The sequence below is a fragment of the Anopheles stephensi genome, chromosome 2 (assembly GCF_013141755.1).
Source record: "Anopheles stephensi strain Indian chromosome 2, UCI_ANSTEP_V1.0, whole genome shotgun sequence".
Taxonomy (NCBI): Eukaryota; Metazoa; Arthropoda; class Insecta; order Diptera; family Culicidae; genus Anopheles; species Anopheles stephensi.
Genome location: NC_050202.1, coordinates 54,374,045 through 54,397,912, shown reverse-complemented (window position 1 = coordinate 54,397,912; position 23,868 = coordinate 54,374,045). Strand labels below are relative to the sequence as shown.

Sequence of the window (23,868 nt, the reverse complement as noted above, 5' to 3'; positions counted from 1 at the left end):
AGAGGATATAAGTGAGCTCAAGTTCCTCGTTGGAATAGTGACGAATTCCGGATATTTCGGCACGGCGAGGATTTTGAGGGTTGATACTATTTTTTCTGGAAGAACGTGTGTTCTCGTTCCGGAAAATAGGTTAATTCCAGCTTTTGTTGGAGTCAGTTGCCTAATGTCTTTGTTGGAGCTGTTCATAGCTTGTACAATATCTCAAGTAATAAAGTGAAGCATGTTTTTGAACTAAAATTGATAAACATACTCCTCAGATTTGCAAAGTAGTTAGTGAAAAGAAAGAAGAAAAAGAGTAATTCTTCTTGACTAAAGCATCTACCAGGTCATGCCGGTCGTATAATGGTTTAACATAATACATAACCAATTATTTGAACCAATTATGTATATAGTTTGAACATAATTGGTTCAAATTATGTAGTCAGATAGTCCCACTCGGTTTCGATATCCGGTAGCTAGAATAGGAGTATGTCTAGAACTAGATCCCACCTTTTAGACAGTCCTGTTTTATACACTAAACTGTGCTGCAATTGTAACTGATTATAGACTAAAGGGTGTCCCGGACACCCGGCAGGACCGTGGTTCTAATCCCGCCTTCCCGTACGTTCTAGACCGCCTCCCCCTACGCAGGGCTGACTTCTCTACTACGGGTAAAATTAAGTCATAGAAAGCCAGATATAGCAGGCCAAGACCTCTCGAGGTTGTAGTGCCAAGGAAGAAGAAGATTAAGTCTTTCAATAATAAAACTAAAATGTCCTGGCCCACAGGAAACATCCTAAAAACCATGGACTTGCTCCTTCGGAAGCAATCAAACCTGAACCAGTTTACTTAAAAATGCTTGAGAGTTGTTGTTTGTAAATTTTTACTATGTTCAAAAACTTTGACTTGTATACGCTGTTCATATACCTGTCGAAAATGTGGCCACATTCGCTTTATTTAATTTGGTCTCGTGCTCAAAAATGAAATATGATATAAGCCTCACACAAAGAGGAATCTCGGCTGATATTATTAGACACAATACACTTAATATTGCTGTATCTAATTGGTTTCTATTCTTAGTAAAGTTCCTGCTTAATACTTTTTTTAATTCGAAAAGTCGTAAGACACTGAAAATTATCCTCTTAAACGCTCGGAATCATTCTCCAAACAGCCATTAGCCTCCGTTCAATTGTTTACTGCTTATCCAGCCTCCAACCCGGCCCACAATATCACATTCGCAGGGCCACACATTTAACTTCCAAATCAAAGCTAATCTTCCGTCACACATTAACCGAAGCGATGCTTTAATTCCCCACCATCACGAATCGCTTTACAACTTTGACGGCACTGCTTCGGAATGTTGATAAGCCATCTGTTGCACAGGCAGGCAGTTAACATTCGACCGTGACGAGACGACACAGCTTTATGTCACCCCTCTCAGCGACAAACTTTACACCCAATAAGCGGTGCCGCTGATTACCATGGGAGCTTTCGCGAGCGTGAATCTCGTGTGGCTCATTTAATAGACTGCCGGTGACAAGGGCTGAAAGGTGGAACCGTGAACAAAACGGATGTCTGGTGCTGAGTTCTGGGGGTGGTGGTGATTTAGGCTTCTGTTGACTTTAGAAACTTTTTTAAGCTACACGTCACACAGCGCGTCTGTCATGTAAGTTTTTTTTTGGTTTGTGGAAGCAAAGCCGAAACTCTCGAAGCCCGCTTTACTTACCGCTGTGCAGTCCTATCCGCAACCGTAGCTGCTCGTTGGGCCGATGGCGAATGGTGAACTTGTAGACGGCCGCCAGCAGCCGGAGCGCCATGCGGGAAATTTCGCGCGCGTGCAGATTACCGTTACGCACCGGAAGCCCGGACACTACCATGTACGCGTCACCGATTGTTTCAACCTGGCGGGAAGAAATGTGTGGGAAGTGGAAGGCACAAATGGTTAGAAACTGTGGCAAGCTGCATCATGTTTGGGACAACATTTCGAAGGGAGGCATTGGTCTGGATGGTGGGGTGTGGTGGGTTTCATGTTTCAAAACTTAGACTTGGACGAAATGTGTCTTGGATATCTTGAAATCGTTTCCATGATAGACGTATGTCATGAACTCAATCTAGGGGAAGTTTTGACAGTGGTTATTCACCAGAGAAATCACACATATCAGGGAAATTAAGGCACACATGTACAAGAATTAGACAACTAGAACAACATTTTTGACAATTTATAGACAGTAGTTTTGGCGTAGACTGAGTCAAAACTAAAAAGAATTCTCCGTCCATATATTACAGCTAAACAAATTCATATCGGTCAACATAATTTTTAAAATTAATGTTCCTGCAAGCTCTTAAAGCGTGTTTAAATTTGAAACCAGATTTGCTATAAATCTAGTGGGAGCTGCTATTAATTATGTACTTTGAGCCGGTGAAGAAATACATTCAAACTTTTTAAAATTTGAGCATTTGTTTCATTAAACTCATATAGTATAGCTCAATCATTTATTAAAGCTTGTTTTCGGTGTATAGATTGAACCGATTAACCCAAGTAAATATCTCATTTGAATAAATTATTGCTAAAGAAGCTAAAGGAAACTATCCATAGCCGAAAAATTACACTGAACCGATTTATTCAAACAAATATAGCTTGCGAAAAAATTGTAGCTAAAGAAGCTGTATAAAACACTACATGTTCATAAAATGTGCGCATCATCGAAAGATGATTTGCTATAAATCTGGTGGGAGCTGCTATAAACTATATACTACGAGCTTTTGCAGTCAAGAGCCACACGCAATGAGCTAGCATCTTATTGAACTTTTATCTCTTGCATCTTATGGAACAATTTCGTGTATGTACTTAGGGTTGTTTTCTGTACATAAACTGAGTAAAACCCAAAAGAATTTTGTGCGAAATAAATTACATCTAAAAAGGATGTATGGGGCGGGCCGAGGCATGGCAGGACCGGGGTTCAAATCCCATCTGGCCAAATCTGGTAGATCTATCCAGAACAATTTTTCGACCACAACTGAATATTATAAAATCAATTTTGTCGATAACAGGTGTTTTTAGTCATGATCGATGCTATCTGCATCAAGCCTGAAAAATTCCCATCGAAACCATCTTTAATGTAATTCGCATACAGATCTTGAGCACATACACACACACTCTAGCTAACGAGTATGATAGGTACTTACAACAGCAAACATGTCACTCCATCACAGAGCATTGAAGTGCTAAAATTCACATTAAAAATCTTCCCCAGATGTGACTCGTCGTCAAGCGAAAGTGTATCATTACTTCCTAAGCTTAACTTTCCCCCTCAAACAGTATCCACGCAAACACACACCTCATTTTTCAAACGCCTTTATAAGCGGGCAGACCAAGTTGCCTAAGAGAGGCAAAAACATGAGCCACCCAAAAATGCTTTCAAATCCCGGACGAGCACAGTAGCAGGCAGACGGTAACGCAAAACATCACACCGGCTCGCGGGGAAAGGGAATTGGTGGTTTCCAACAGAATTCCCCAAGGAAGACATTCACCGATTTTTTGTTTGTGGCGTTCCTGCGTTTGCTGTGGAAGGCGTTGAAGCAATGAAAATTAATTGCCGTTCGATGACATTTTTTCGATCTGTGTTGGGCACTGATGGCCACGTGTTCGCAGGGTTTATTGCTTTTTGGGGTATTGGTTTTTCGTTTTTCTTCTTCTTCAAAAGAATTGGAAAACATTTGTTGCTACTTGTTACAAGGAATGGCAAGACTTGGGCTGGATCGTGATTCGAGTTCATTCTTGCTGCGAAAGTTTGTCTGCAAGTCTACAAGGGAGTTGACTTTATGGTGGTTGGCATGATAGCGTTTGAAACGTTAGGGTGAGTGAGGTGACTTATAAGGATCTACCAGCAAGTTTTCAACGATTTTTTTTGGTTGGCTGTGTAAGGAAAATTCTGGTTTTAGTTTCAGACATGCAAATTACAAGACTTGGTAATTTTCTTGTACAGCGTATTTGAGAGGAAAACGTGACGTTTTGAAACTTACAAGATGCTATAAAATTTGTTAAGTTCTTAGCCGAAATCAAATTGATGTCAGCGATCAGCTTAGATAAGAGGCAAATAAGGTCCAGGAGATCCAAAGCCCTAATAAATAAATGACAACACAGATCAGCCTAGATAAGACTACAAAAGACAGATGCTACAGACTAGAAACTAGACCTCATATTCTTCCTCTTTGGCACTGTAACCTCAAGAGGTCCTTGGTCTGCCATTACATACATCCCTCACTCAGTATATGTGGATATGGATAATCAGTCCTGACTATCTTCTGGTATGTCAACAGTGTTGCAAGATCCTTTTAATGGAGTAGAAATCCCTCAGGATTTCCTACAACCTCGAGAGGTTTCGGCCAGCCATTTCTGGCCTTTTGTGACTTGATTTTACCCACAGCAAAGTAGTCAGCCCTGCGCATGGCGAGGCGGTCTGGATGAGATATGAAACCCCGGTTCCGGTCCTCCCGTGCGAAGACCGGTTATCGTCTCTGCCACCGGACCGCCCCACATACGACCCACCAGGATACCAAGGCTTTATTGGCGCTTGGTCCTTGGCTTGTTGACCGATTTTTCTGGACTGGAAAGGGTCTGCTAGTGATCAACTAGACCATGACAAATGTCTTGGAAGAGATGGACATTTTAAGACAAAACTCTCCATCCATGCCTAAGGTGTAGCCGTCCATGTCCACCTCAGAGGATGAACGATCAGCTAACTTGTGCGAAGGAAAAATCTTCCAACTGACCTAAGCAGCAACCCATAGAATTTGTTGTAAAAATCAAAGGAGTCCTATCGAAACGTTCTGTAACTAAAACGAATTAATAATTGATCACTGGACTCAGAGAGAGAGAGCTGAAAATATGAAAACCATTTCCTGAAGATGTACTAAAAATTGGCAGACACGATCTTAACCATTTCAAAAAAATATTTCAGTGGGGAAGATTGGAAAATAATTTTTTAGATAGCAGAAAATCCATAACTCTGTCAATCAATCCTAAAGCATTCCCTTTGAGGCTATAGTTCTTTGGATTGCTAATAGTCGCCCCCCGCAGCTTACCTTGTACACGTCAAAGTTTTCGACGATCGAGTCGAAGCAGGTGTAGAGATCGTTCAGCAGATCGACGACCTGCATCGGGGTGCTTTGGGCCGAAATCGAGGTGAAGCCGACAATATCGCTAAAATAAATAGTTACTTGATCATACGTTTCCGCTATCACAGATTTGCCCATGATCAGCTGTGCCGCTACGGATCTGCAAATGCACACGAATCGAACGAGGTGGTTTGTTAGGTACAGCCGAGGGCACAGGGTCGCTCGATCGAGTTTGCTACTTACTTGGGCAACAGTTGGTACAACAGTTCTTCGCATTTGCGCTTCTCCTCGAAGTAATCCTGCGTTCGTTCGTCCACCAGGGCTTCCAGATTGTTCGCATACTGCTCCATGCGTTGCAATAAATTATCTAATATGTTACCAGATTCATTTTCTCTGGAGAAATCAATGAGAGAGAGAGAGAGAGAGAGAAAGTGGGTATAAGGAAAACAAGTTAGAAAAATATAATAACGGATCGAAACATGTTGAGTAAGCCGAGTCGGGAAAAATAAGTCCGTCTTCACGATTCTCCCTACGGTCCTGCGTACAATCATAAGCATGAGTTGTTGTGTTCGTTGCGAAAGAAAAACATCCACGTCTACTGCTCCTGACCCCAGCAAGTCGGTAGAAATCTGACATCCAACCCAAAGACAATGAGTGTGCTAGGACAAGGGGAAAGGATCGCAAGAATATTGAAAAACCCCTGACGCTGGTAGGTCGCTTTCACGCGCAAAGGAAGGTTGAATTTGAGCAACCAAAATGGCCAGAAGTAGTTTTCGCCGGTACTGTAGGAGGGGGTACAGCTCAGCGGCCAAGTAAAGGGCCTGGTGAAATGTAAGCTGGATTGTGTTGATTCAATGTTGGCTGGCAAATTAAACGGTTTGATTCGCCGATGATGATGGCCAAAAGTTTTCCCTTCGAGCGACCGGGTTTGTGCCGGTTGCTGAAGTTTGCTGGAGACTTTAGCTTTTTCCCGTCCCGTTATAATGATGCCCGAAGGAAAAACAATCGAACAATATGGAAGTCATTCGTTTTGTTTTGATGCTTCGTCTATAGAGTGGAACCATTTGTTAGCTTTTTTGAGCCATTGTCTAAGTATCTGGTTCTTGGACGGAGAAAACAACTTCTCGGTTTGCTCTCTGTTAACAGGCAATTAAATGCGGACTATGCTGGTTTCGATGCGCCATTTACACGAGTACTCGAGTTAGGTACTGCCGGTGGTAGCAAATTACGCATCGAGGACCCAAACACCAAAACCACGCTCGGTTGTTACCCAGCGAAACTGTGATCGGATTCTAACGCACATCCGGCCGGTCACAGGTTCGGCCCCAGCTGTGGCAAGGGATGCGGTAGTGGTGTTAATTAAAATAACAACCAACTGTCGTCGTTCGATTGTAGTGACATGAAGACCGGTTCCAGGAATAGGGCATGCTCAGCCAGTGTCAGCTCGTCGTGACGGTCGGAAAATGTGCGTCGGATGGAAGAAAAGCTGTTGCTGCTGCTCCCTGCTGCAATTACCACTCAATATGGAAGTGCGGTGAAGTGAATTCTAATCAACTTGTGAATGGCAAACTTTGTGACTAGATAGTAATTTGTTGGATTGGTTAGCTGGAACGTAGCGACATCTGTTCGGAGAGGTTGGCAGTGGCGCAGAGTAATGTTTATAATTTAATCAATATTGTCTTGCTTTGCTTGTGCTTTTTTGTTGGTCAAATTTCAGGAAGAAAGTCAACAAGAACCCCCTATTTTGTGTGATAGTAAGGTAGAACAATGTCGAAACTACTTAAAAGTCCACTAAGGTGTTATGTTAATCAACAAATAAACTGGAAATAATCCTAATGATAGCCAGTAGCGAATATCATTCGGGAAGTTCAAACAAGCGCTTAAGTCGGAATCAAATTCGAGCACTACGTATAATCCTTGAACTCTTCGCTGCAGTTGTTGGGACCAGCTAGATGTTGTGTATTATGAGCCGGACTGAAGCTGACTAATCTTACCGAACAAAGAGCTGAGGGAACAAGACGAGCTGCTTAATTTTAGCGTGGAATCAATTATTCTACATTGTAAACTTAATAAAAAAATAGTTGAAAAAGCTTAATTGCTACATTCACTAATAAGCTACTTCCAAGTAACTATAAGTTGGTACATGTGGTTGTGTCTCGTATCAGAAGCACAAGCATTTTCGCTTTCCGAGTGAGATAGAAGAGGGTCTTGTGATTTTGTCTATCATTTATTCATCTCTGGCTTACTAGACTTAGTGATATCGTATAGTTGGGCAGTCAGTCCTCACTATGGGGGGACCGGCCCGGATGAGATTTAAACTCTGGTCCTGCCGTGTGAAGACCGGCATCGCTTTCGCATCTACCACCGGGCAATCCAACAATTTATTGGGCCGTTTATTCATCTGTCCATCAAATAAAATACGTTTGAATTGGAGTTTATTTGAAAGTGCTTCGGGTGCTGGAAAATTTAAACTAGCCATAATCATAAAGATTAAAGAATTAGTTAATATGAATATTGAAATAATTTTGAATGCTTTTCGAATAGCATATCGAATATATCATGAGACAACATTTGAATCGAGGGAAATACACCTTTGCCGGCGTATTATTAATCGGCTATAATCTTCATCAATATAGAGATATCAAGGCTTGTGACCTCTCATTTCTTGTAGGACTTAGTCCTGGAGATTTAAAAGAGATCTCTGCCTCATCTACTTGCTTACATGTGACTTAACAGTAGTTGGATAGTTATTTAGGATAGAACAGAGAGACAATCTCAAGTTAGATACGATAATCGGTACTGCCGTGTGAAAGGCTCGTACGTAGGATTCAAGATCTGTTGTCTTTGATCTCGGAGGTTCAAAAGAGGTGTTGACCGGACTTTTTGGCTTCTGCGACTTAATTTACCCATAGCTGGAGATTCAGTTCTACGTACAGAGGTGCTGCCGTCACAATCGAAGACAAAAGTCGAAGATAGACACCGATACCATTATGCACCCAGGTAATGACCGTTTGTAAAGGCAGTGGAACGACAGTTGAGGCTCTTCGAATTGTGATATTAGAGGGAAAAAACAGGATTTCCCTCACCGATGAGCTCCCCTTGACCGACGAGGCCCCGAGGGGTCGCTCCTTTCGCTCTTATCTGCCAAATAAAATCTGCCAACTTGTGTGAAAAATGTTTGACTGTTAAATTTTAGTTTTCATACACTTCCGCAATAGCGACAAGATCGCAAAAGCCTTGATGCCCAAACGCAAAAAAAGAATTGCTTCACAAGCATGCCTACCACGTGGTTCGAAGAAACTGATTTGCAATTTTTTGTCAAAGTGTTTAGTTTGCAAATTTTTGTGCGTGCAAGACGACCAGAAAAAAATGGGTGTCGACAAGAATTCAAGGTTTTTTTTGGTGAAAATAATCGCGTCACGTTTCGTTTCGTATGTTATGATCGATTCTGGTGCTGCAACTTGAATCGCCTGTTATTATTAACCACGCAGACACCTGGCGCCTGGTGTATGCTCCAAAGGAACTATTTTTGCGGTTTGGTGTAAATTTCTGCAACTCGTTAAATTGGTTACAGCTGCTGTTTATTGCTTTCGTTAAACAAGCGAGTGTCAAAATTATGTCTTGTAGGTTGATTTTTGAAATTCCTCTTCTTAGTTTGTGAACCTTTAACAGAACATTGTTGTCGTATGTAGAGATTAAATGTAGTTTTTTCTGAGACACGTCAAACTACATAACAACTGCGATATTTTACATGCTTAACAGGGAAAAGCTTTTATGGTTATGTTTTCACCGTTTTTTTGCGGAATGCAATCCTTTTTTTATCCACCTCGCAAGCAATCATTCACAAGCGATTCTCATTATTGTCGCCAGAACCAAACACGTCGCAAAGTGTAATACGTTGCTCTACCCCCCTTTTTTGTCATCTGCACTTTAAAAGGCAAATCATCATACTGAAGCTATGTTGTGTGGGCTTTTCTTTTGCCCTACCGTCGTAGCGAAAGAAACATTTTCGCTTTGTTATTTCACGTAAAATTGATGTTTATTCACCGGTGCTGTTGCATGAGAATGAAAAGGGCCAAGGAAAACGAACGAATGTGAACGGGAAATTGTTTTTCCGTACCGTATCGTGATTTGAGCCGCCACGGCTTATGGTAAAGGGGAAGGTATTAGGAATCCCTCTCGGAAAACCCTTTCTTGTTACCGGCATTTTTTTTTCGCCGTCCTTTTGTTGCCTGTTATTATGCACACGATCAACAGAAAGTTTCACGCAGCCATTTTATGGCGTAAACGTTGGAAGGTGATGAAGTATCAGAAGGGCGGAAAAGCATCGATCAGAACACAAACCCACGGCGTGTGATGTTCACCTGGTGCGCTGTTGGTAGTCCCGGGTGAGCACGAGCGAGTTGATCGATAAGAGGTTAAATGAGTGTAGCATTAAATCACTCTTCCACACCGATAAACGATGGTGGTGGTGAAAGATGAGATGGATTGATGGGATGCGATAAGAGATTGCAGTTTGCAGGGCTGGGTGGGATTAAGCTCTGATTGAATGATCGATGCTGTCAACGGGTGGAGCATTAGAAAGAGGGTACCAGAAGGTGTCGTATTTTGAGGGCGATTATTCCGAAGCAGCGAGTTGATGGTCTATCCTTACTATAAATAAATATGCATAAAAGTATACAAAAAACTTTTGTATTAGCAGCACGTTCTGAGAATACGAGATATCTCGAGTTTAAAAATAAAAATTAAACACGCTTACTAAGTCTTCAAACATTGCTAGTAAAAAAATTGCAAGTATCCTAATTATTACTTAAAAGTAAAGTATCATTGCATTTTGCTATAATTTATCAACAGCAAAGTTTATAGCAAATAGTCCAATTAGAAAAAGTTTCCCAAATATCCTAAATATTATTCGTAATTGAAGTTTCAGAGCATAATATAATTTATCAATGGCAAATCTTATAGTAAATAGTTCAATAAGTAAAAGTTATACAATTATGCAAAAGAATTGTCAAACATGTAGTATCAGTATATACTATTTATAATAAATAGTTCAACACGAAAAAGTGTAATAAATATCCTGAATATTACTCAAAACTGAAGTATCAAAAATGGAGTATGTATAATCTACCAATGGCTTAATTTATAGCCAATACTTCTATAATTAAATTAAATTAAAATTAAATTTTTTACCAATATTTAGGATGCTAAAAAGTATCCTAAATATTGGTAAAAAAATTAGTAACAGTGTTGCTATAAAATTATTCAGGAACTTATAGCAACGATTGGATATCCTGATACTCGCTATAAATATGTTTAGTAAACCATTATAAGGTCTGCATGTACAAACAAATTTTTAATTATTGAAGAATAGAGACTTGGCCCGAAGGTAGTTGCAACATTGGCGCCGATCTAAACACTGCAGGACAGGGGTTTAATTCCCACCTAGACCGTTCCTTCATAGTAAGAAGACCTAAGGGTTCGTTAGACCATTAAAGAAGAAGAAGAAGGACTTGGCAGTTTTTTCTCGAATTCGAACTTAAATACTGACAAAACGATGAAAAAAGATGTGCTTCAATACCAACCACTGTGCAATAAGCTTCTTAAATCGAGGGGTTGAAAAAAAAAGATTTTTGCCCTCAAGTTACAAGAAGTAGTACTCGCGTAAACAAATGAATTTTTAATCTGCAATGTAATTCCCTCAAGCAGAGCCCCTCTCAAAAGCAGTTTTCCATGACTATGGGTGAGTTGTGAGAGGAAGAGCAGATTTTTTTTAATTTCAACCTCCACGCAACCATCCAATGAAATCTAATTCCATAATCACACCATTGTACCTAGAGCAGAGAAAAGAGAGAAAGAGCGAGAGCAATTTACACTGCAAATTCATTCAGTCTTGGCCATTTAACGCCGACAGAAACGGAAGACGAACACGGCTAAGGAACAAGCTGACAAATTGCCAACGATTTGATACAATTTCCTGCTGTCGGCATTTCGCCGCCCAATGTTTCTCCAGCTGTCTCGCTAGAACGCTGCGATGCAGGACGCGGGACGGCCGGAAAGACGTTCGAAAAGCCTTTATCAGATTTTTATCTCCATACTTTTAGGGTGCTTCCACTGTTTGCTGGGAATGTCGTCGGTTCAGAGAGCAAGTGAGAAAACAACGCACTAGCGAGTTGATTTAATATACAGTGCAAACTAGCTAAAGTTAATGAACTGCGAAACATGGTTCGGGTTAGGTGGAAGTCAAACTTTCCAAGGATTGATTTATTGACATGAGCGAAGCGAGGAAATAATTTCTAAGGTCCATATGAACTGGATGGAAGTTAGGAAGAGGAAGGATTTTTCTCGACGTCCTCCAACACCGATATTAGCTCCCCAGCGAGAGTCAAAATCTCACCCAAAAGCTGAATGTTACCCGTGTCGCCGAGCAAACTGATTGGCTTACTCGATCCGGTCCAGCAAAATCTGGCTCAGTTGGAAGGATTCGATTTGCTAGATTGATTATGGTTCGCATCTTGTGTGCGTGGTGCCGTACGCTTTCATTAGGCGTCCCATTGAGCACTCAATTACCGGTGTGGAAAAGTTGTAGGGAAAAGGCGTTCGGGTAGGGAAGGAGGGGCAGCAAGGAAAAAGGGAACCTAATACGGTGCGCACATTTGGATGTTTTGATCGAAGAACACGCGAGTTTTATGGTTTTCATCCAAGGCACTGATATTGTGTCTGGGTCTCTCTTGGGAGACGCCAAGGTCTCATCGTAGGACAAAGATGCTAACAATGATACAAGTTGGACTTACTCAGATAGTAAAAGAGCGCTACTTACTTGTTAATTTTTCTGATGATAGTTTTTAACCCACTAAAGTCGGGCCGGTCTGCCGGTTCCTCGGCCCAGCATTTAATCATTATGTTGTTTACGTCCTCGTACGACGACTCGTCTACCTTTGGCCGGAAGGGATGATCCATCATGCCCGGTCCGTCTCTGACTAATTTGATGATTTCTGGAATTGGAAATACAACAGCATGCAGTAACAATACGATCTAGTAGGCCTTTCAGGATGAAGAGAACTGTCATTAGATGTCATTCTAGTGTTATGACTTGTTTGGAAAATGATGTACAGAAGATAAATTATTTGTGTTTAAATACGATCAAAATTATCCGTGCTTCTAATGTCCTCGAAAAAAGGAACCAAGACAGTAACGATCCAGCTGCGACCTGTGTATCATGGAAGAACCTCCTACGAGCAGCAGCCAACAGCAGGTCCCTCTGAACGGAGGACCTCCTCTGCTGGACCACCCGTTAAAGCGATTTCAACTAAATCACGCTACAAAATCTATGAAATTCCACGTAAATCTGAGTTTTCCGAATATCTCGAACGGATTAGACGGGAACAGGAAGCGCGACAGGCACAGGATGCTAGATATCGTTCCTTAGCCGTACAGACGCACGATCAAGATGCGGGCCCTAGCCGACGAGTTGAGCCTCAGCAGAAGTTGCTCTCTTTCGACAAACCGATCACCGTCATGCGACAGGGAAGTTTGGTCGAATATCGGGAAAAGGAACGCCACCCGTTCAAGGAGCTCGTCAGCAACTACCTGCGGCGCAGTTCGCTTCCGAAGCAAACGGTTCGCCTGTACAAGCTGCCGATCGTTCAAAGTTGGGAGCAAGCGATCGAAAACTCGCTAAGAAAGATGGCCGCGGAACGATCGAGCCGAGGAGATTTGTGGAAACAGTCACGGCTGAAGTGGTTGCAAGATTTGGAAGAAGCGAACAGTAAACTTCCGTCGCTGGAAAGAACCGTCAGTAGGGATGAGGGATTCGATCCATCCATATGCTGTTTTCTTGCGTGGTGTCGTCGTCGAAGACGTGGTGCGTAAAGCGGATCCTTACCTTTGGGAGATTTTTCCTCTGTGCCGAGGTAGAATGGACCTTGGCGTGATACGATCTCCTGGATGATGATGCCGAACGAGTAGACATCACCTTTCTGGCTGCCCGCCGGTGGACACTGGGGATCCCTCAGAAGTTCTGGCGCTGTCCAGAGGAGCTCTACAAATACAAGTGTCCTCATGTAGCACACACGATTAGCATCGATAAAACCTTTGAACCTACTCTGCCAGTAAGCGTAACTCTCAATGTCGGCATCGTCCGTGCTACGGCGCAGCTGATGCAGCCCAAAGTCCGTCACCTTGAGCACGAACCGCGAATCGACGACACAGTTGGACGACTTGAGCGAACCGTGCGAGTGTAGGTCGGTCGAGTGCAGGAACGCCATACCCTTGACGATGTCGTGCATGAGCGAGATCTTAAACATCCAGTCCAGCTTGATCGTCTCGTTCTCGAGTATGTCCTGCAGCGAACCTTTCGGGCAGTACTCGGTCAGTATGAACGGTTCCGGATGCAGATCCAGACAGGCACCGTAAAACCGTACCAGATGGTCGTGCTGGATGTCCTTCATGCGCTTAAACTCGAGCATAAGCGACCGGGTGAGGCTAAGGTTCTGTACGTTGATCTTCTTGATCGCCACCTTGCAGCCCTTGTAGAACCCGAAGTGGATATAGATCTGTCGATCGCCCGGCAACGAGTTGAGATCCTCGGAGTAGATCGTCTGCAATGGGATGGAAGGGACTATCGATTGGTTTTCATGATTGCCGGGTGAATCGTCACCGAAATGTGCTTACAGCTTGGCTGCCTCGCTTCACCATCGAATGGAAGCTACCACGATGTCCGCGGCTAGGATTGCAGGACAGCACATCGTTCGGGTTCACCTTCCACGTCATGGAGTTGATTTCGGCCTCAAGCTTGTAGTGCCGATAGCCAACGATCGACGCAATGCCCATACAAACAACACACACGCCAAGTACAAGCGATAGGATTGCGTAGCCTGGTAGAGCTGTGATGAAGGCAATAAATATGGTAGACTTATCGCAACTCGGAACTCATAAATGGATACTTACAATTATCTGGACAGAGAGATCCATCGAAACCGCAGGTTGGTCTATCCGGAGGTGCCTTAGTGCGATCACCAGCCCAATGGATAGCTTTACCCTCGACAAACTGAAGACCTCCTCCATAGTAATAGTTCGCAACGACCTGAAACGGACCAGCATAAGCTCAGCAAATAATGCTACGAATGCGACACCGCGTTCCAGCACTCACTAACCTCAAACAGTCCCGTGTCCGGGTTGAGATCCAGCAGCGAATAGTTCGATATCCGGTCACCGTTCGAGTCTATCGTCACGTTGCCGGTAATGCCCTTAAAGCTGCGACCCCACATCAGCTGGGCCAGGTGCGTACCGTTGATGGGTTGCCGGAGGGCCTGCTGCTCTCCCAGTAGCGCAATGCTGTCATTGAGTGCGTACGCGTACAGCAGCACCGCATCGTAGAATGCCGTCACGAACGTTGAAACGACCTCATCCTCGCCGTACGTGTAGTTATACTTCGTCCTGGTCAGTTCCTTCAACTTCAACCGGACCGAAAAGGGACAGTGCAAAGGAGAATGGCGAGAGTTTAAAAAGTGAGCAAAAAACCCCACCGTCAAATACGCAGGAAGGGACACTTAATCTTATTTAAGTCTGGCAAATCCCACCGAACACGCGCGTAGCCGTCCTAACAAGACGATCTCCAGCCGGCTCTACGATTCCCGTCACGTACTTCGGAGGGATTGCGCCATTGGATGTGGGATTGCTGGAGGACTTCCGATTGCGACACCGGGCGAAGGACGAAGAAAATCGAAGGAAATAGGATTTTAAACTGCCTCATTGATAAGCGGGTGGGAGTTTGGCGCAAAACACACCCCGGATTGGAAGCGGAGAGAAAATCGCATCGCCGTGCTTTTATTTTTTTGTTGCTTTTAAATGAGCAAACCGGAAACGTGGTCAAACGGGTGTTGTGTGCTTTGGATTCTGAGAAGTTTCTAAGGGTTGTTCGATCTATGGAAAGTCCTCATCGTAGGGTAAAAAAAGGGCAGCGTTTTGCTACTTATTTATTGCCAGTGTGGGAAGTGCTGTTTTTTTCTTGGTCGAGGATTAAGAAACTTAATTGCTTTCAAAGTTGTGGTACTCGAAAGGGTTTTCTAATCAGCGGTACTAACCGCAGTATAGGACGTTTGGATGTGGGGATAGAAAATGAGTTCTGCTTCAACGCTTGCAATATCAGAGACAGAGAGAGAGAGATTGATTAGGGGTAGAATTTTTAAGTTTAATTCCAAATAAAAAAAAATCTAGATATTGAAGGTTCGCTGGAATAATTAGACTAGTTTAGCTCTTGCTGTACATCAGAGTACGTTTTACATCACCAGCTTCAAATTGATTCAGCTGTAATTAAAAATCCAAAAAACTTTGATGCGTGAAAATTCCATCGCAAAACTGTTATACATCTTTTAGCCGCCAGTGGATCAGGGTTACACATTCGTTACCTAAAACCCCGATAGGAAAACTTTTCATTGGGAACAAATTCTTCGAGCAAAGTCGTACGGGCCAGCGTGGGAGCAATCCGGCTACCAACACTTTTAAAACTTTTTGCCAATAATCTCAAAGGCAACATAGTTCAGACTCGGAAGAATGTTATTACTTTGGCTGTAACAGAAAACCCAACCGGCATCGTCAGACACATCCGGATGTTACAGAATCCTACAGAATCTCTCGTGCTCATGGTGGCAAGGATTATATGGGTTGGAAAACAATTAAATCAAGTACGGCATGACATTTGCCTCGCCGAAACTCTTGTCATGCATGCGACTCGGTGGACACTTTCGAAAGGATTTAACGACTCAGGGAAGAGAAAGCTAGGGCAAAAACTCAACCTAGGCTCGAATGCATGCGGGTCTTCTGTCACATACTGATTGTTCTGGGAAGAGGATGTTTTTTTTCCCTGTGGTCGGTATCGGACAATGGTGGAACTTTTCCAGCCAGGCCACAAATCCATCCTCACATTGCGGGCGGACAAATGAAGGAGTTCGCTTTTTTCAGCAGGGTTCCCACTGTCGCTTTCACTGACACTGACGTATCCCCCCGGATGATGATGATGGCAAAGTGGTCCTCACAACACATTTGTTCAGTGTGTCCTCCGCCTCCTTTTTCATGTCAGGTTTAATGCTCGGTTGCGATAAGCAGTAATTGAAACAGACTTTACACATCTTTTTTTTTGTGTCGAACAAATCGCGAGCAGTGTTTGAGCTTTTTTGGTTTTTTTTAGACTGAAAGCTCCTTACAGACCTTGACCGACGTTCCTGTGGATAGCCGGCGGACCACACCGAGAACACCTCTCTCTCTTACGCTCTCGACTTACCTCCTCGGAAAACTGGCGATACTCTTCGTCCTCGGGTTCGCGGGCAACCACCTGTAGCAGGGCGGTGAACGCTTCCTTCGCCTTCTGATTGCGCTCGTCCGTATCGTTCTTCGAGTACCAGGGCGGTTGTTTCGTGGCCGTCATGCTGTTCAGGAAGGGGTAAACGGAAGACGTAGAGACGAATGAGGTTGAATGCAAAACAAGCAAGGATAAGGAGAGGGAAAATAAGGGGAGACAAACAGAAAAAAGGACATCCACGTCGGTTACGATATTAGGAAAATGAAATGGAAATTTTCCTGCTGCTCCATTCAAAAAGGAACTAGCGCGTCTAGTATCATCAGCTCAGTCGAGCTGGCGAAGGTTGTCGAACGAGGATCTACTTTTGTCGTGCGAAGGATTCAAGTGGAGAACTGTAGACTTTGGTGTACGCTCGAAGCTCGGCCAAAGACAAATCGTGGGATATCCGTAGGGTTTAAGATAAGTCCTTCGAGTGAGAGAGCTAGCCGTGTTCCAAGGATTTTAAAGTGTATAAGAGTCTCTTTTCTTGGTGTGTTTTAGAGCTATAAATTTGTGTATTTGTGCAAAAATATTACAAGGAAGGTTTCTTGATAAGTTTGAGTTGGTATCTGCTAATGAATCCTTCGAAAGATCGCTTCTAATTTATGGAATAAATTAGGAAAGTGAAAGCTTCATGGAAACAAATATAAATTAAATCACATAAGTTCCTCCAAAAACTAAGAACTCAATTCATTCGTTTCTTAACAACATCATTAAGCTCATGCTCGTATCAAGAAGCAATAACAAGCTTTTACTCATCAAAACATTTTCCTAGTGGAAATCTCATTCATCATGCGTACTTCCGGGATAATCCCCAAAGGTCAACAAACAAAGTAAGCAAACCGGTGCGACCGGTGTGATTGATTTCCCGCGAACTTACCTTCCAAATATTTCGATGTTGAAAAACACGTACTCGCCACTGTTGACCATGTTGAGTTCGGCGGCCGCCAGCATAATTTCCCGGATCGCCGACGGGCTGGCGCACATGATAACAACTGCAACGAGTCAAACAAGAAAGGAAAGCTTTTGTAGCAGGTATTCGCATGGGGAGTATCTCAGAAGTATCTCACGCCGAACGGCTAAGATGAAGATGGCTGAGCCGCCTTTTACAGCACCAGCTGCTGGAATCGATTTAGATTCACAGCATTAATTCGAAGCAGATTTTGGGTGAAGAATAAAACAGAGAGCAAGGATGCTCTAGGTAATGGAAAATCTCGTTGGTACCGCTTGGCGTAGAACAGGATATAATATCGGAGAGGAATTTAATAGCTGCCGAATCAGAAGTTCAGCGGAGCATCCGATCCCCTGCAAGCTAGGAAAGCAGCGTACGAACGTAAAACAAATATTGAAATGAGAAGAGTGGTGGATATGCTCAACACAAATAAACAAAGCAAAAAAGGAGCCTCGATTCGGTTCGTTATTTGCTTTGGAGGAAGATTTTTCGTACTAGACTTGTGCTCGGCGCTCAGTACGGCGCTGATAGATAATCTACCGTCCGAGAATGTTTGCGTTCGCTATAGGTCGTTGTTGTTGTCGCTTTTTTGTTTTTTGTTTGCTTTCGTCAATTTAATCCTGGAATGGGCGAAATATTGAGGTTCCAAAAATCGTGGGATGCTCCCATATGCGGCATTTGCTTGACAACGAGTGTCCATCGCTTGATGTGGAACACCTCTGTCCGGTAGAACGGTATCAAGCCATCAAATGAAAGTTTTAATAGTTCATGGAAATTTACGTGACTCTTGGGAGATTTTTTCTAAAAATATTTTATGTTGGATTAGGATCTCCTAAAAATATTATTTCAAAATTGTTGGGATGACTTAACTTTGTTTTGCTTTGTTTTTAGTACATCATCATGCTGTTAGTACAGGCGCATGTTCAACAAAATAGCATTTGAAAGCTTTTAGTGCTTATTAAAATAAAAAGCGGAAGCGACCGTGTTTTGTTTTACTCCCCACTATTCTCTGCTTTAATCGGCAATTCTGAGGATCCACCAGAAATAAAAGATAGAGATCCACAAAAAAAGAAATAGCCCATCATGGCGCCCAGTTGGCGAGTGTTTTATAACGCCATTAGTCCATCGTTCGCTTGTTTGCTGCAAAAGTGTTGTTTTTTTTCCCGGGGTGCTCCGAAAAAACTATTATCCCAGAATGTGTGTGTGTGTGTGTGTGTGTGTTGGGCAAAATTTAATCGACGCTCCCTCCATATTGTTGCACATTGTTTAACCGTATGTTTAACTATTCTACCGGTGCAGTGATTTAGCGGTTTTTCTTTCTTTTTTTCTGACAAATTTTAAACTTTGTTACGTTTACGTTCGGTCATTCATTTGCATACCATTCCCCTTTCCCTATAAAATCCAGCTTCAACCAGCTGGCCAAAGCCGGGTTTGCTTTTGGAGCAGGATGTTCTGCGTGCGAAAATGTTAGGCGTTGCCAAACCACCGAATGTTTGCCTGTTGCCTGCAGTGAAATGAGAGAAAAAGGTTCGCACGAAAAAGGAGCTCACTCACAGTAAACTATTTTGGCTGGAAAGAGTATTCCAACGAAATTCTGGTGCACTCCAGAGCTTTCGAATGGTCTGATAAGGCATGTTTGGCACACACAACTTTCCCGTGAAACATCCGTTGCATAGTAGCATAATGGTAGTAAATTTTTCTTTTATTTCTCTGAAGGCCGGCTGGGCTTGTATAACTGTTTGCATAGTGTTGTGGTTTTGAAAATTTCGGGAAAATTCACAAACGATGAATAGTGTGGTGCGTGCGGTGATTTTGAATGAATGGAAAAGGGGTTTTTTTAAGTTAATTGATTGGTTTGTAAAAACATACTCTAATATACCAAGGGTGGAAAATAAATATATTTTCCACGAATAGAAAGCACTCGTTTAAGAAAAACGAGTTTGTGTTGCATTTAATGATTAAATAGTATTTTATAGGTCATTACTGCTAGCTTCCAGACAACAGATACAACGACCATTCCTGTTAAGAACTATTCCAATATCCGGCGGATATTTCGATTTCATCAATATGAATTTCATGATTGTCAAGTGACATTTCAGCATCGTAAAGTGAGTTTTTAAAAGTCACGTCAAAACTGAAGGGTTTTGTTTCTTCTTCTTCTTCTTACTTGGCACTACAACCTCAAGAGGTCTCGGCCTGCCATTTCTGGCTTTGTGTGACTCACCCGTAGTAAAGTGGTCAAGCCCTACGTACGGGGAGGCAGTCTTGATGGGACTTGAACCCCAGTCCTGCCGTGTGAAGATGTTATCGCCTCGGCCGCCGGACTGCCCTGGTCCGAGGGAATCGTTTACATATTACAATGTGAGTTAAGATTGAAGTCACTGCTCAGTCGTACTCGGTTAGTCGTATTAACTTTGTATGGAATTTAGAGGATGAGGTCGAGCAATCATCCAACTGTCATCTGACCTCATCTGTCATCTGACGGCGTACGACTGAACAGTGACATACTTTTTTATTTAAAGTTTAAGGAAAGTTATTCCAACCGTTTTTCCATCTGGCTTCAAATTCTAGATCTGCTTCAGAAGCCCTCGATAACACTCACTGTCGAGCGCCGTCGTCTGTCAATCCATTTTCCTAGTCTTTTCTGGTGGATGCAACAACGCCATCACTCCTTTTCGTTTTGGGCCTCGATTTGGGCTCTTCTGTCCAGTTGGTCGTCCGGTGCCATTCTCATGACATGACGAGCACCATTACACGAACCATAATCGCAACAGTTGTACCACACAAGTAACTAAGGACAGGAAAAAGGCGAGTGCGGTCTCAGAGATCCAAAGCCTACTTAAATAAAAGGGAAAAATGAGATGACCAGCCCACGGGAGCTTGACGAGTCTAATCATTGCTGCACGTTGGTCGTAGAGCTCGCCATCGTTACGGAACCTCCGATCCTGCTATACCAAGAGACCAAAAATTCTTCAGAGAATTCCAGACCCTATTGTGACTAAGAAGAATTCATCAGTTTTGGACAGAGTTTATGTCTTAGAGGCCGTATGCAAGTACTGGAACCATTAATAGATAGAGTAAAGTCTGATCGACAGGTGTTGGTAGAAGTATCCACAGGCTCTAGTATAACAAGTTGGCGACCAGCAATCTTGCCGACATATCATTTGACAAACATGAAATTCATTTCCACAGTAACAAAATATCACACGGATGTTGAAAAAGTCCTTTACAAAAATGAAAAATCGTGTTGATATTTTAAAATGAACCTTTAAAAATCTTCGCGTTACTAAATTGTCCTTGGAACGGTCCAAAGCAGCTCACAGACCAATTCCACAAAAAAAAAAACTTTAAAACTTTAAACTAAAAAACCGGACTGACTGCCGATTTTCCGGATCGTAATCATCTACCAAATTTATCCCACCATTTTCACGCCCCATTTAGGATGCTAGCGCTTGAAAAGCTCTTTCAGGGTGCATCATTAAGGTGGTGCGCTGTGTAGCTCTCGGTTTCGCTCCCTGCTGCCACTTTCATTTTTCAGCCAACACTGGCTGGCTGTTAATTCAACCAGGCGCTAAATTAATAAACGCTCAACCGATGGTCACCGTTCAACCGGAACCCAGCAAGGCGACCATAAGTTGTGATAAGGTGGATCCGCCTCTTAAACCTTTTCGTTGGTGCTTCCACACTACTCGGCTATCTATTATCTATTGTTGGATGTAAACGTGTACGATCCGGTTGGTTTGGGGCGAAAATGCCATCCTTGAGTTTTCCAGCACACACTTTTACCTACTCAAATCACCGCTCATGGACGGGGTTTTTGTTTTCCTTCTGCTTACGGAAATTTGAACCATTCCAAAACAAGCTTAGATAATCCTTTCAGGATAGTGAATGTGTGTGTGTGCGACGAAACAAACAGTGGGATGCTTTTTCACGCAAAGCCGACCCAAACCGTACCTTCGAGCTAATGTTTTTGTGCGTGTGGTATTGTTTACTCTCTCCCGTGGGCAGGACGGCGATAGGGTGTCCGGGAAACCCAGTACGTTAAGTTATGTCAAGACCTTGCGTTTTATCAGTGCGAAGACACACACAAATGAAAATGGGAGAAGAAAAAAAAACTAAAACGCCACCGAAGCGTCATAACGGAAATGATTTATATGATGGCTTTTCACCAGAGAGAGAAAAAAAAACAGGAAGTGGACGCATCGGGCAATATTCCGAAAACTGTGGTTGGATTTAAGACCAATGGATTATAAAAATAAAGCAGCGTAAATTTTGGGCGTTTGTCTGTAGGCACAACGGACTTGCAATAAATTTCACTATTCTTGCGTAAGGTTTAGGGGTTAGAAATGGAAAAAAGGTAAAGATAAGAGGATTTAAGAAAAGATATTAAAAATACTGACATTAAAAATAAGAAACCTCACATTCTACACATGTCTGAATCAATGCAAGAAGAACAACTTTAAACAACCTCTAAAGCTACATCTTGCTGAGAGAAATTTCCCTACCAATCACTAACTTGGCCTTACAGTTTCACATCAAAGGTCAAGGTGTTGGAAGCACTTCTAAAGCTAGTCAAAAATATTCATGTACACGGAAGGGAAAGAAAATCGGAAAACTGATAACGCCTTCACTGGCAAATCAAAGCCATTCAGAGCAAACTCAGTCGTCTGCCCGTTGGGTACAGAAGGGGAAAGAGTCATGCAAATAAGGAAATTGAGCATAAGGAAAGATTCCAAGTCGTTGGAGGATGGGTTTTTGGCCACCTGAAACTTGGTCTTCTATTGGTTTACCGGCACTAGCAGGTTATCTTCTTAAGGGGCGAAGAGTCGAAAAAAGATTATAAAATGGGACAACTTGAATAAATTTGGTTGCTGTGCAGGGTTGAAGATGTCTTGATTTTGTTGAGTAGATGATGAAATAAGATATTTTTGGTGTTTGAAGGGATTTATTAAACTGTTTTAATCCCTTTTTTGAATTTTGTGAAAAACATGCGCATCGAAATTGGTCCTGAGTATCAAAGCAATTCATTTAATATTTTTCCTCATCAAAAACACTATCCTGTGACAACCTGCGACCGGAGCTATTGCTGTTGCCCAATTGCTCAAGCCAAAGGTAATGTCGCCCCCCCCATTTTTTGGGGCACTATTACACGTGTCACATGAAAAAGTAATTTCCTGCTGTCTGTGTTTCATCCCGGGCAGCCAGTGACGTGCACGCTTATGCCACCGTCTCTGTGATCTAATTTTACGCGGTTCGTTCGATTGTACTGCGGTTTAGCGCTGCCACCAGGCACCCGATCCGTGTACACCGGCAACTGTTTCTGGCTACGGGGCTACAAATTGATGATTTGCAAAATCCACTTCACTTTCACAGGCTGAAATCACAAACATCCGACACATTGTTTGCTGCTGCTGGATTGATGTCTTTCTCGTTGTTTTCCTTTCTTTGGTCGACAAACAGTGGAATGGGGTGTGTCACCGTTTTTCGACGTACAGTGAAGGTAGGCCAGTGATCGACACAGATGGAGGCGCCAGGTACTGTTTCAAAGAACGAAAATGTATGGATGGTGGCTCGTTAGCTTCAAAAGAATGGATTGAATTTTGACAAACAAAGGCTGCTCGTTACATAGTTTTCGGTGTGGAAGCTTGTTGTGGGTACTTTTTGGGCATCGTTAAGGAGGCAGCGAATCGAGCTGGAATTTGTTTTCGTATTGTTTTAGAACGGAAATGGACGGCCAAACTACACTGAATAATAGAACCTATTATGACAAATTTCCGATTAAAAAGAAAAGTTCCAATAGCCATAAAAATAATTGAAAGGTATAATACAGCGTCAAATAAATAAAATAACAAAATCCTTAGAGATGTTTTTAGCATTTATACGGAATCTTTGTAGTTAACTAGTTACTAATCGTTTTACGTAAAGCAAATATTTAATACAAAACAAAATAAATAATATTCAGTAAAGTGTGTCTCAGTTTTTTAATTTACTGACTATAAATGTATCAGCTATGAAGAACGTACCTAGCAACGTTGTATGTATGTCCCATGGTATATTATGATCTAATAAAGTTTTCTGCCTTTAGCTGAAGGAATAAACTTGGACTAGAACTAGAATAACCCAGAAAAAATGACGTGTTTATTACTTGATAATATTATAACAAGGGCTGGTTAAGCCTCGTATGTATCTTTATCTCTTAAACATCTTCACTCTATGTAGAACTTAACAAAGAAGGACAATGCTACAAAAACAAATTCCTTCCAGAAAGAGTCAAAGTATTTTAAAAAATATTAAAAAATCAAAAATACCTATGAAACCGTCCAAAATCTGTGTAACGAAAAACAAATGATTTGGAAAACTGTTAAAAGCTTCAGGAATATTCCAAAAATCAATAGGAAAACTTCAAAATACCTTGCGATGATACTGCATTAATGTGTAGGACATCGTCAAGAAATCAGGAGAAAAGATGCTCCGCAAAGGT

General features: G+C 42.4%; 2 protein-coding genes across 3 annotated transcripts in view; one reads left to right on the top strand and one right to left on the bottom strand.

Moving 5' to 3' along the window:
* The window catches only part of LOC118502767 (atrial natriuretic peptide receptor 1), a 39,740-nt gene that overhangs the window by 2,799 nt on the left and 13,073 nt on the right, over nt 1–23,868 (bottom strand). For both annotated transcript variants that reach the window (XM_036035356.1, XM_036035357.1), the window contains 11 exons: nt 17,316–17,430; nt 16,379–16,523; nt 14,253–14,552; nt 14,047–14,182; nt 13,771–13,982; nt 13,202–13,697; nt 12,983–13,138; nt 11,918–12,092; nt 5,341–5,490; nt 5,065–5,257; nt 1,706–1,880 (listed from right to left, as the gene is read on the bottom strand). In XM_036035356.1, coding sequence (XP_035891249.1) covers nt 1,706–1,880; nt 5,065–5,257; nt 5,341–5,490; nt 11,918–12,092; nt 12,983–13,138; nt 13,202–13,697; nt 13,771–13,982; nt 14,047–14,182; nt 14,253–14,552; nt 16,379–16,523; nt 17,316–17,430 — 2,253 coding nt within the window. The remainder of the gene's footprint in view (nt 1–1,705; nt 1,881–5,064; nt 5,258–5,340; nt 5,491–11,917; nt 12,093–12,982; nt 13,139–13,201; nt 13,698–13,770; nt 13,983–14,046; nt 14,183–14,252; nt 14,553–16,378; nt 16,524–17,315; nt 17,431–23,868) is intronic.
* On the top strand, nt 12,136–12,989 carry LOC118502770. Its single transcript, XM_036035360.1, has one exon. It carries the CDS (start codon nt 12,262–12,264, stop codon nt 12,967–12,969), a length of 708 nt encoding a protein of 235 aa, XP_035891253.1. The 5' UTR covers nt 12,136–12,261; the 3' UTR covers nt 12,970–12,989.

Excerpts from the sequence above, each read along its gene's own strand:
- LOC118502770 (XM_036035360.1), top strand. The coding sequence starts at position 12,262 with ATGTCCTCGAAAAAAGGAACCAAGACAGTAACGATCCAGCTGCGACCT.